Source organism: Glandiceps talaboti, chromosome 5, assembly GCF_964340395.1.
Source record: "Glandiceps talaboti chromosome 5, keGlaTala1.1, whole genome shotgun sequence".
Taxonomy (NCBI): domain Eukaryota; kingdom Metazoa; phylum Hemichordata; class Enteropneusta; family Spengelidae; genus Glandiceps; species Glandiceps talaboti.
The window spans coordinates 507,326-521,103 of NC_135553.1; the positions used below are offsets into that span (position 1 = coordinate 507,326).

Here is a 13,778-nt window from a genome sequence, read left to right on the forward strand (position 1 = left end):
CGGAAATCCCGGAAGTCACGAGAGAAATCCTCATCTTTTACCCATATACCTCTTCGGGTAAAATGGCTGCCCCCATACGTGAAACACGCAAAGTGTTGCAACATTTATATTGAACATGCTTTGAAATGTCACATGTTGCAATAATTCGGCAATTCTTTTTTTGGATAGACAGCACGTTATGAAAAAGCAGTGATCACTGTACATTCACAGTATTTGTGAACAGGGATTACGGCACTACGGTTTAATATTTCGATCGGTGCGCATTGCCTGTGCCTTATTACTATATTACTCTTTATATTTGTAAGTTATAACTGCGGTGTGAGCATGGGGAGAAAACGAGGACAGGGCGGACATCATACTGGTGGTGGTTGGAAAGGAAGAGAGAAAAGACGACAAGGACAACTTGATAAAATGGAAAGGTTTACGAATGATCTGACGACAGCTTTAGAAGGTACAAACCTCGGACCACTAACAAATATTTTTAGTGGTCTGAGGGTAAACAAATGTTTTTCAAAGTGGAACGTTCAGATTTATTGCGGGGTGCTGTAAAAAGGGGGGCTTCACCTCATTTCATTTATTAAGAGGCAAGGGGCGGTTGTCTTATTGCATTTCCATGTTGGCTAGAAGTATTGTTTGGTTAGCATTCTCTTTTTGTTTGCCATATTGGGAATAGCGATGCCGTCAATATACATGTAGCTGAATGGGCCAAACAATTTGTGATAAATAACGTTGCTACAAATGATTTTCCACACACCCTTAGAAATGGGCGCTCCCTAACTTTAAATGGTAGCGTGTCAGAGATGCTGCATGTAACATATAATGTATAATAATAATCCATTGTATTCTTTTGTCTTCTCTATTTTCCAACCATACAGATGATATAGATACAGAGGAATGTGAAGGTGCCTGTTCAATGGAAGAAAAGCCCATCAAATTTCCTTGTCCACTGGCAATGTGGGATATGGGACAGTGTGATCCTAAGAAATGTAGTGGTCGTAAATTGGCCAGAATGGGATTTGTGAAATCACTTAGACTTTCTCAGAGATTTGGAGGTGTCATTTTATCTCCAGTTGGTTCAAAATGTGTCTCGCCAGAAGACAAGTATGGTCAATTAACTTCTCTTTTTGGTTAATATTTGTGTTAAGTTGCTTTAATATATCTCATTCTATTTTTGTCTCATTAAATGACTACCATAGGTAGAAAGTTGAAATTTTGTCTCAATTACAACTCAAAGGAGCTTTGGTTTTACACCATTTTTAGATACAAATATGCGTCATATTACAAAACAGTATAGCTTTGCTTATAATTTCATCATCATTATCACCATCATCATAAATCAGATTTTCTTTTCAATTCTTCAGTGATTATTGTGTAATTAGCAAATGTTAGTGTTCGAATAGGAAAATTCTGAAAAGGGCAAGTTGATCCATTGCAGTAAGAAGTATGAACTTGTTCTAAGTGCAAATTTATAAATGTCTGTTTGTGTAGTTAGAATACTTTACCTGTATACAAAAGATGTGACGATATCCATAATGATTTCTTTGTTATCAAGGGAACTTGTTGCACAGCATGGTATAGCAGTAGTGGATTGTTCATGGGCTAAGTTAGAAGAAACACCATTTAGTAAAATGAAAGGTACACACCTACGACTTCTACCATACCTGATTGCAGCCAATCCTATCAACTATGGAAGACCATGTAAATTGTCATGTGTTGAGGCCTTTGCTGCAACACTTTATATAGCTGGTAAGTACAGCAGTATTGTACAGCTAAAACAGGCAGTGTTCACCAGAAGACTATATATAAGATATACACTTGTGATCAAAGTTGATCATTTTGCAAGTTTTGGTGCAGTTCTTTTCTTACTTGGTAGATAAAAACACCTTTACTGCTGAGCACAGCATGATTGTTTCTGAGGGAAGTTTCAAAAGCTACTAGTATATGAACGTAAACAAAACTCTCGATTCAATCCCTTCAATCACAATCCTGCTATGTTCAGCAATAACGTACTATTATCTTGCTGAGTAAAACAACAATCTTAACTGGCCAAAGATCGACTTCGATATTGAATTTATTTGCTATGTACAGTCTTCTGGTGAACATTCCCTGTTTTAGCTGTACATGTAGTTATTATCACGTGGCATGCATACAAAACTATTACTCAAGGATCAGATACTAAACAAAATTTACAGGTAGTGGTGATCAATAAGTATGCATATAACGCTGTTATGTATACCAGTATGGTATGAAAATTAGTTAAGAATCCTTTTCAAGTTTGCTGCATTCCTTGTCATGGAAAAGTCATAATATGAAACTATATCATATTTATATATGCAACTACAATTTCCATGTAATTATGATCTTTTTACTGTAACTTTGAGATAATCTCATTCTGATAAATCATACTAATAAATACAAATAAATACATTAATTGGCACATTCTCATTATCTACAGATACCCATGTTCATACATGAAGACATGCATGATGCTGATGTGTGTGTGTGTGTGTGTGTGTGTGTGTGTGTGTGTGTGTGTGCGCGCGCACACGCATTTGTGTGTAGTGTGTTACACATGCACAGACTTAAGAACACACACATACTTATACAGACATACAGATGTACTTATACATATGATATAGAACATAAATGAAGTATTGGTTTAGCTATTTGTATTTTAATTGCTTCTCAAAAAGTAACAACATGAAGTTTAGAGTAACCAGTTTTGCAAAATTAATACTAATGGCACTATTTCTGGATTGAAGGTTACAAAGAAGTGGGTGAGTTCTTATTAGAGAAATTCAAGTGGGGACCGGGTTTCTTTGATATCAATCGAGAAGCACTGAAATTATATGCATCATGTAGGACAGGAGCTGAAGTCATAGAAGCACAACAGAAATGGATTGAACAATGCCAAGCCAAACCAGGATATAGATCCACAGGTAAGAATCTCTACACACATCATATTAAAAAAAAACACAGTTCCTGCAAGGAACTTGCAAACCCTCCATCTTGAATATCCAGGATGGTGCATCATGGGAAGTGATACATGTAAATCAATCATTATTGCAAACAATAGTGTAATATTGTTTGTAAGCACAGATAAACAAGTCATGGTTACCCTGACCATTGTAGGTTCATTCTATTGATAGCTTCAGTATTTATTACCATAACTACAGGTAATCCCATAGTCCTTTGTATCTGAGCATGATCAATCTGAACTACAAGTTCCCTATTTGATTATCTAGGATGTAGCTAATTTTTGTAATATGAGGGATATCTAAAAAAAAAAAAAAAAGAGTAGATGGACATATACTATATAATTCAATGAGAATTACTAAAAGTAATTGGTAAAACGTTGTAAAGATGTGAAGAGGATGGTTGGTTCTTGTTGGACATTGATTCTTTTTTCATCCCTGACTCATGGGGTAGGTCTCTTATGCTGGTATAATTGTTATTATGAAGTAGATTGTGATAGTGTATCACCTTGTATTAGGTTTAAACAAATTTGACTCATCCTTGGCTGGGAAAAACCTTTGGACACATGCACATAGAGAGGAGGAACCTATTACTGACCCTGTAACCTCTTCATTGTGACCATCATGACTTACTAGCATATAGCCATTTCATACAGAGTTGTCACATGAAAACAAGTACCCAGTGATGTTTATTTGTAAATCAACATGATACTACTATACCTGTGTAAGACTCCTATATTGTAAAAAATACCTTTCATTGATTCAAATAATGCAAACTCTTTGTTTTGATGTTACTCAGAGTCTGGAGATGAAGAAACAGGCCTTGATAAATTTAACAGACAACCTGAGTATGACATGCCACCCTCAGAAAGTGAAGAATCATCTGAAGAGGAGGAGGAAGAGAACCAAGATTCAAAGATCGATTGCAAAGACACGAAAGATGCACAAGAAGAGAACTATAACAGAACTGAACACAGTTGTCAATCTACTCATAGTGACAGTGGAAGACAGAGAGATTGTACAGATGTTGAAAGGACAGAAAATGATGATTCTGGTTCTGAATCCACACCAGCACTTACAGGGAATGACTGAAAACAAAGCTGTATTCAGCGTACGGGAAATGATGACTGTACACAGAAATGTTCATATGCAAAGTGCACAATTATAGTGTATTGCCTAAAGACTCATCACTGTAACAATATACACTGTTGCACATACCAGATAAATATGACAGATATTGTACTGCTCCGTGTTGACAACTCCACTTAAAGTTACCAAAACAGAGACTTCTGTGAGAAGAGGATAAACTGTTTGGCAATTAATCAAAGTTGTCTAGCAATCTTAGACATGCACACATCACATACAGTGTCATAAAATTGATTATCATTTTCTTCCCTGTTTACAATTGCAGCTTTGTTATCACTTTTGGAAAAAGAACATGCAAATACTTGTGGCTATATACTCTCATTGTAAAACAGAAGGGTTGTGAAACGAAACTCGTGATTATGGAAACAGATTACATGTAAAAAAAAAAATATGTGAAATTTTGCATGATTTCAGAGCTTCCTTGCAGTGATAGTTAAATACCCAGGAGCTCTATCACTGGAACTATATGTTGTATAATTTTTGTTCATGGTTTCACTTGTCTATGTTGATGTACTTGCCGTAGTATGTATGACCACCTAAGTATGTACAATGATCAAACCCTGTTAGCATTCCACAAATGTACAATTTGTTGACAATTGATTTCATGGTCAGGACTGTTTATTTGTAGTGTTTACATATGGATATCAAGTCCATGTACATAGTACCATCAATGAGTAGTAGAGGTATTTAAGCAAATCAGGAAAATTCAAATATTTCAAATACATTTTTGATGCACATGTTTAACATGTTTTGTTGATACAAAAAAATGTAAAAAAGTGAAATGTTACAGTCTGTAAGGTAAGCCATGATGGGGCGCCCTCACACATCAGTCAATCCCTTTCGAAAGCAGGCAAGGGCAGAGTAACACAACGAATCTTGGACTAGAAATGTTACAACTACTATTACATACTACATGTATACCTACATAATCTGTCTACAGAGTGGAAGGATTCAGACGATACAACTCGCTTGTCTTTACATAATATATATTTTGCATACTAAATATATTCAGTTTGAATTCCAGATTCATTTATTTATCTGTATTGAAATGCACAATATGAAAGTACAGGACACTAAGTGTGTACAATTGAAAAGGAAATATATACAGTCTATTAATGGTGCGACCTTTGACCCAGCCTACTATTGTAGAATTGTATAGCCATAGGGCAAATAAATTATTTTATTTGAAATGCAGTCCAATGGCTTGTCTATTGTCAGCTCTTTTTACTACTAGTTCCTGGTTTGACTTGCTCTTCCAATTTTGTCTTCTTGGAACGGAGAAAAGGTTCCTGGAACACATCATGTAGTCTTTTTGCCTAAATATGAAATAGTTAAAATGGCATACATGAAATATTAAAAATTATGTATCTATCATTCATTGAGAATTTCAAGCTATGGTAATTGTTGTATGTTTATTCCATCAGCTATAAACTGTTACATATCTTTTTAATACTAGTATACATATGTGTCAGATGACTTGCTGATTATGTTATTACAGTATGTCCAAACAACCTGTCTGTGGAGTCTATATGTTGTCTAACACAGATATTGTGTTTGGTGAAAATAGTTTCAGACAGTGTCATATTTTGGTCATGTCACATGTTGGGGCATGCTACATACACAGTGCAGTCAATGTTTTCACGATTTGGAATGGATATGGATATTTCAAGATGGGGTAGACAGAGATTCAACACTAAATATTGGCAAACAGTCTCATATTTTAGGTGATATGTTCAACAGCAGGAAACGTATGGTAACAATTACTGTGTAATACAGAGATTACTGCTTACATAGCAAAGCACAGTGATGTCCTACCTTGTTTGGTCCAAAGCCAGGACACAATGAAAGTTCATCTTTGGATGCCTTCACAATGCCTTCCATAGACTGAAATAGACAAGTTGTTGATCAGCCCTGTTATAACAATGTTGTATATTGGAAATTTACAAAGGAAAGTGGTTGTCTAATGAATTCAAGCACTCAGTTTGAACAGCAGTACTTACTTAAATGCAAATGCTTGAACATTCGCACTAAACTAGTAAATACATACATATGTATGTACGTACACACACACACACACACACACACACATACATAGACATACACAAGCAGACAGACAGACAAAAGGCAGTTTGAATTCTCACACAACAGACCAGTAAATGTCAATACTCAATTTAAACATTCACAATGCTTACATTGTACAGTAACTTACTCTGAATGTGGACAGCAATGTCACTACGTCTGTTTTGTTGACTTTCTTCACTGTAGTTAGACAGTCAGTAGCCTGTAAATAAATAAATAAATAAATAAATAAATAAATAAATAAATAAATACAAACATACCTTGACAGTACTGTATGGACACCTTCAGCTTTACATTGTATGGCATTGACTTATTAAATCTCACACTGACAAAGACTCACTAAACACTTCTTCATAAAAAAAATTATATCCCATTTGCTGGAAATATATCCCAAGACAAATTGAATATTCCCACTGACATGATCCCTTTGTGTCTCTGATCACTCAACCTGGAAACCACACAATATGGAATATACATAGTGTCTAATATCAATTCTCTTCTCCAATATGGAATAGTGTCTATTATCTATTCTCTTCTCCATGTACATGGATATACCTACCCTAGACACGTAATCGCCTTCCACTTTCTCTTTTAACATATCAGCTGGTTTGTTTTCATATGCTTTATATGTTTCTAAGTAACGACCTGCTTCTTCAGCACTAGAAAAAAATATAATATAAAAAAAAAACAATGACAATAGAGCATGGATGTAATGAAGTGTTCTATGATATGGACATGAATATAATGAAGCATTCTGATATGGATATGAATGTAATGAAGTGCCCTATGATATGGACATGAATATAATGAAGCATTCTGATATGGATATGAATGTAATGAAGTGCTCTATGATATGGATATGAATGTAATGAAGCATTCTGATATGGACATGAATGTAATGAAGTGCTCTATGATTTGGATATGAATGTAATGTAGTGCCCTATGATATGGACATGAATGTAATGAAGTGCTCTATGATTTGGATGTGAATGTAATGAAGTGTTCTATGATATGGATATGAATATAATGAAGCATTCTGATATGGACATGAATGTAATGAAGTGCTCTATGATTTGGATATGAATGTAATGAAGTGCTCTATGATATGGACATGAATGTAATGAAGTGCTCTATGATATGGACATGAATGTAATGAAGTGCCCTATGTTACAGACATGAATGTAATGAAGTGCTCTATGATATGGACATGAATGTAATGAAGTGCCCTGTGATATGGACATGAATGTAATGAAGTGCCCTATGATATGGACATGAATGTAATGAAGTGCCCTATGATATGGACATGAATGTAATGAAGTGCCCTATGATATGGACATGAATGTAATGAAGTGCCCTATGATATGGACATGAATGTAATGAAGTGCTCTATGATATGGACATAAATGTAATGAAGTGCCCTATGATATGGACATGAATGTAATGAAGTGCCCTATGATATGGACATGAATGTAATGAAGTGCCCTATGTTACAGACATGAATGTAATGAAGTGCTCTATGATATGGACATGAATGTAATGAAGTGCTCTTTTGGTGAGTTGATAGTATATACAATGACTTACCTCCATGCTAAAATCAATGTACAATCAGCTCGGATAGCAATCTTGGTTAAATCCTTGACAGCGTGATGTGGATCTTTCTACACAGAAACATATGAACCAAAGACAATATCAGACACTATCTAGTGTACCAGGTAGTATTAGCTATGAAACATATGACTGATTTACCATATCTCATCATCAATTCTTTCATCATTCTAATTCATTTTAGTTTGTGTTTGTAAAACCAGATTAATTAATACAAGCTACACTTACCACATCAACTAATACAAGCTAAACTTACCACATCAACTAATACAAGCTAAACTTACCACATCAACTAATACAAGCTAAACTTACCACATCAACTAATACAAGCTAAACTTACCACATCAACTAATACAAACTACACTTACCACATCAACTAATACAAGCTAAACTTACATCGACTAGTACAATCTACACTTACCACGTAAACTAGTACAAGCTACACTTACCACATCAACTAATACAAGCTAAACTTACCACATCAACTAATACAAGCTACACTTACCACATCAACTAATACAAGCTAAACTTACCACATAAACTAATACAAGCTACACTTACAACATCAACTAGTACAAGCTACACTTACCACATCAACTAATACAAGCTACTTACCACATCAACTAATACAAGCAACACTTACCACATCAACTAGTACAATCAACACTTACCACATCAACTAGTACACGCAACACTTACCACATCAACTAATACAAGCAACACTTACCACATCAACTAATACAAGCAACACTTACCACATCAACTAGTACACGCAACACTTACCACATCAACTAATACAAGCAACACTTACCACATCAACTAGTACACGCAACACTTACCACATCAACTAATACAAGCAACACTTACCACATCAACTAGTACAAGCAACACTTACCACATCAACTAATACAAGCTACACTTACCACATCAACTAATACAAGCTACACTTACCACATCAACTAGTACAAGCTACACTTACCACATCAACTAGTACAAGCTATACTTACCACATCAACTAGTACAAGCAACACTTACCACATCAACTAATACAAGCAACACTTACCACATCAACTAGTACAATCAACACTTACCACATCAACTAGTACACGCAACACTTACCACATCAACTAATACAAGCAACACTTACCACATCAACTAATACAAGCAACACTTACCACATCAACTAGTACACGCAACACTTACCACATCAACTAATACAAGCAACACTTACCACATCAACTAGTACAAGCAACACTTACCACATCAACTAATACAAGCTACACTTACCACATCAACTAATACAAGCTACACTTACCACATCAACTAGTACAAGCTACACTTACCACATCAACTAGTACAAGCTATACTTACCACATCAACTAGTACAAGCAACACTTACCACATCAACTAATACAAGCAACACTTACCACATCAACTAGTACAAGCTACACTTACCACATCAACTAATACAAGCAACACTTACCACATCAACTAGTACAAGCTACACTTACCACATCAACTAGTACAAGCTACACTTACCACATCAACTAGTACAAGCTACACTTACCACATCAACTAGTACAAGCAACACTTACCACATCAACTAGTACAAGTAACACTTACCACATCAACTAGTACAAGCAACACTCTAAGTTCATAACTATACCCAAGTTGTTTCAGTCTTTCATGAATGTAGTCTGGTTTAAGATGGTGGTATCTGATACTGTCAAAAAAAATGACATTGTATGTTGTTAAAATTGCAAGCTGTTTCTATGGGTCAACTTAAAGCAAGATGGCCCATTATTTGGTAACAGTGTTACAGTAAAAATTAAAGTCAGTCCATAGTTATGAGACTGACTGAGTCTACATCAGACCAACATTTTCACAAAGTAATTGGTCCTTAAATTTAAAGAACTAAATCATAATAATGTATTATAATGATTTTGTAAAGGGCAGTAAGTATATATGCATAAGGTGGTCACACTTTATAATTACATGTATATCTGCTTGACTTACCTCAAAAACAAAGCACATGTTGTTTTGCCCATAACATAATCAGGAACGACATCTCCATACTCCCAAGGTACATTTCGTATATGTTTTATAATTGGGTTGCCTTTCTGAAAGACATTGACAATAAATCTCATATCATTCAGACTTATTGATAGACACTGTCAACACATACATGTATTTGAAATGTGGCACATACCTTTCTATCTGGTAAAGTCTTCTAAAATGGCAACATAATGTATAATCATTGATTGAATTCAATTGTACCAATGTTTTAATCAAAATAAGTAATATACTTGTATTGTCATTGCAACATACCCTCTATAGAAAAGTGTCATTCCAATCTGTACACTTTGATCACCAAGTATGTTTCTTTTCAACCGTCTACATAAATCCCATGCTGTTCCCAGCAATTCAAGGGTTTTGTTTTCTGATGAGTTTCTATTATCTTTCTTTCAATCATTGAACATTTCAACACAAACAGAACACTTCACTGTTTTTGAAGGTGAATTATCCTTTGACTATCAAATACTTTAGGCTTATACTCAAATACTTTGCCAGATCAGCGGCATAAGCAATAACAGCAGTGTGTGATGTTACACCTGTGAGTTTCTACTCACCTGCCTTGGGTGTACAATTATACTATTGGTTGATTTACCACCTGCTACACTAGCCACTGATGTTTCAGATCCTTGGGGTCCTTCAAAATGTTTAGAGTCTTTTAAATCAGAAAATGCTTCGGCAAATGAAACTCCCTTTCTCCTTTCTAACATTGGATTTTGAATCTCAGCAGTGTGTGTTTCACTAGCATTAGTACTGTAACATTGGGTTTTGTCAGAGTTTGTTGTTTCACTAGCATTAGTACTCTGACATGGGGTTTTGTCAGAGTTTGTTGTTTCACTAGCATTAGTACTCTGACATGGGGTTTTGTCAGAGTTTGTTGTTTCACTAGCATTAGTACTGTAACATTGGGTTTTGTCAGAGTTTGTTGTTTCTCCTCCAACCAAACGTCTTAGACTTGAAGCTTTCTGATGTATTGTTTTATCACTAGCTGTATTAGCTATAATCTGACCTGACCTTGCACCCACTGTCAATGTATCACTAGATGTTTTCTGATTGTGTGTATCAGGTATACGAAGTGTGTTGGTACTTTTAGTAAACTGTTTACTGACACTACTCTTAAATTGACATTTGACATGCAATGCTGTGATCCTATCTGTGGTATCATAGTTCTCTCTAGTCACATGGTCAGTTTTCTGTTGTTCAATAGTCACATTTTGTTTCAGATCAGTACTGCTTGGTTTGCTGGTATTGAATAAAGGTTTCACCTGTCATACAAACAAATATAAAAAGATGTATTCATTAACATTGCATAATGTGGTAAAATAATGGACTTACAAGCCAATGAATGTGGAAACTGACCATGGAAAAGTAACAATTACACATTGATACTGTAACTGGTGTCTTTTCCAAGGCTTTCTAGTCAATTGGACCCCTAGTCAATTGGACCCTAGTCAATTGGACCCCTACCCAAATGAACCCTTGCCGTAACCAATGTAAGTTGTTCAGGGATATTCGACACAATCCAGAAACATTACTATTAAGAAATAGATAGCACAAATATGAGTGTAGTCTGTTTGCAGTTTGGGTGTGGGAAAGGTATCCACCGTAAAATTAATAACAAGAGTAAAGCGTAGAACGGGAGCTGTCTTGCGCTGGAGTCTTGCGAACCATGCATCCATGTGGGTTAAACGAACTACAGATTCACGATGTGCAGTAAATGAGACCAAACTTTTATCAACGAAGCAATGAAATTCACCAGTTGCAATTGATAAATTTCCTTGCCTCAGGCATAGTCCCTACACTCGACGAGGGTTCATTTGCTTAGGGGTCCAATTGACTCGGGTCCAATTGGTTAGGGGTCCAATTGACTAGGGTCCAATTGACGAGGGGTCCAATTGACCTGTTTCCTTTTCCAAGGTTTGGGAACCACGAAAGTGATTGGTTTGGTTGGGAGTCCAGATCAAGATCATTTAGAGAACTTGGGCAGTTTTGGTCTGTTTTTTACGAACACATGAACACTGGAAGAGAAGCCATAATTGTAATTTGTAACCCTTAATGTCTGTGATTTAACCATAGACCCCTCCACTGTCTATGATTTAACAAACATGTCGGTATCACTACATTGTATGATAACAGTAAAACAAGCAAATGTCGCCAACGTGGAAGTCCACAGTTTTTTGCGTAGGTTGCAAGACTCAAGTACTTCTTTCATCCTCAAACTTCAAGATCCCGCAATATATGCATCCCCACTTCAGACTTGTACAATCTTTCTATACCCTCATTACATTCAGTATACAAATCAGACTTGCCTGTGGACGTTCACTACTCAACTTTTCTACATCATTGGCGCTGGGTATCACAAACTTTTTCCTATTCGCCATTGCCACAGTGAATATTTTGGCCGTCCTACGCATGCTCGAGGTCAGCTCTCGAGGTCACTTGGGTCAAACGAAATACAGCCAAAATCCAACGTCATTTTAATACACTGTAAATAGTCCTTCCACCTCCATGGCCTAGTCCAACACATCGTCTTATGTTGGGAAAAGAGGAGAAACTGCTTGTCTTCCATTCATTACCCAGCCCATTGCACCAGTTACTAGTTTCATAACCGATGAGGGCGCACCATACAGGGGATTACAGCAAGAAATTTTATGAAAAATGAGTCTCACTATGCTTACAGGGGGACATTTCATACTTTTTTGTCGGCAAAACAATATATAATAGGATAAAAGAGAAACAAGGAGCAAATTACTGCTCGTCCACGTCCACCTCTGAGAATAAGATGTCATTCAATGCAATATATTTTGCTGGAAAAAGACCAAAATCGATATGAATACCCCTGGAAAACAAACGAAAACCATAGAATTCTTTGTATGAACTCTGTATATAACATCATCGAACAAAATCTGTGTGATATTGACGAACTGCTCTGCATAAGAGAGAGAGAGAGAGAGAGAGAGAGAGAGAGAGAGAGAGAGAGAGAGAGAGAGAGAGAGAGAGAGAGAGAGAGAGAGAGAGAGAGAGAGAGAGAGAGAGAGAGAGAGAACAAGAACATCACCATATATTACTTTTCTAATCTGTTCACTTTATTCATCTTTGAATAAATGAATGACACTTGTTCTAGCACAGTGTTTATTCCATCAAGTGACAAAATACTTTGAAGATGTAACTAAGATTACAACTACACCGACTTTCCAACAATTAAAGTACAAAGTTTTGCAGTCCATATATAACAAGATATCTGTACCAAGTGATAAAAAAATCCACTGAAACCATTGTAAAAAAAAACATGAACAGGGATAAATAAGAGGAAGGGTTTTGGCCTTAAATGATACCTTTTATCAAAATGTTTATTGGACTTTGAACATTCTTATCTAACACTATGCACACGTAGTATTTATGACAGCACTAAATCTAAAACATGTACAAGGGCCAAAGTCAGTATGCCCTCTAGAGACTGTGCTTGTTGCAAAGTGACATCATTTACTTCTATTTGGCAATAGAACTTTTGTGTTTAGCTTTCTCTTAAAACATATTACTATTTGTACTTGTCGGTGAAAATCATGGCAAAAAGAGAAGATACAGCTATACTATTAGCAGAGAGGAATGGAAATACAGGGTCACAAAATGACTGGATTTAGTCAGACATGATCTGTTGTAGGCCAAAAACTACATCCCCCTTTCTCACTTAGGACAACCCCCCAGAAACTTTCGGCAATATTTAGTCAATAGTCTGCTTTCATAAATGAATGTAATAACTTTTTATGCTACAAAATCCTAACAATATAAAGTCAACATTTTATTTTATTGCATCATAAACAGCTAGACCATGGACACATTTGCTGCTCCCATGGCTGTATTAACATGATTAAGAAGTTTACTATATTTATTGAAACTACC

At 35.8% G+C, this 13,778-nt stretch overlaps 2 protein-coding genes across 2 annotated transcripts; one reads left to right on the plus strand and one right to left on the minus strand.

The window, feature by feature from the left end:
- The first annotated feature begins 63 nt into the window (after positions 1-63).
- LOC144435163 (18S rRNA aminocarboxypropyltransferase-like) lies at positions 64-5,511 on the plus strand. Its single transcript, XM_078123731.1, has 5 exons — positions 64-451; positions 876-1,101; positions 1,553-1,746; positions 2,763-2,939; positions 3,775-5,511. The coding sequence occupies exons 1-5, from the start codon at positions 325-327 to the stop codon at positions 4,065-4,067; spliced, it is 1,017 nt and encodes a 338-aa protein (XP_077979857.1). The 5' UTR covers positions 64-324; the 3' UTR covers positions 4,068-5,511.
- Positions 5,048-12,256, minus strand: LOC144435164 (DNA excision repair protein ERCC-1-like). The gene is made up of 9 exons (XM_078123733.1): positions 12,188-12,256; positions 10,436-11,143; positions 9,822-9,925; positions 9,429-9,528; positions 7,782-7,858; positions 6,760-6,859; positions 6,331-6,402; positions 5,937-6,005; positions 5,048-5,437 (listed from the first exon to the last, which is right to left on the minus strand). The coding sequence occupies exons 2-9, from the start codon at positions 10,586-10,588 to the stop codon at positions 5,336-5,338; spliced, it is 777 nt and encodes a 258-aa protein (XP_077979859.1). The 5' UTR covers positions 10,589-11,143; positions 12,188-12,256; the 3' UTR covers positions 5,048-5,335.
- Between the last annotated feature and the right edge of the window lie 1,522 nt (positions 12,257-13,778).

Coding starts and splice junctions, on each gene's coding strand:
- LOC144435163 (XM_078123731.1), top strand. CDS start 325: ATGGGGAGAAAACGAGGACAGGGCGGACATCATACTGGTGGTGGTTGG. Junction 452..875: donor TCTGACGACAGCTTTAGAAG/GTACAAACCTCG, acceptor CCAACCATACAG/ATGATATAGATACAGAGGAA. Junction 1,747..2,762: donor TGCAACACTTTATATAGCTG/GTAAGTACAGCA, acceptor TCTGGATTGAAG/GTTACAAAGAAGTGGGTGAG.
- LOC144435164 (XM_078123733.1), bottom strand. CDS start 10,588: ATGTTAGAAAGGAGAAAGGGAGTTTCATTTGCCGAAGCATTTTCTGAT. Junction 9,529..9,821: donor ACATGTGCTTTGTTTTTGAG/GTAAGTCAAGCA, acceptor TTTTTTTGACAG/TATCAGATACCACCATCTTA. Junction 7,859..9,428: donor TGCTTGTACTAGTTGATGTG/GTAAGTGTTACT, acceptor GTTTCTGTGTAG/AAAGATCCACATCACGCTGT.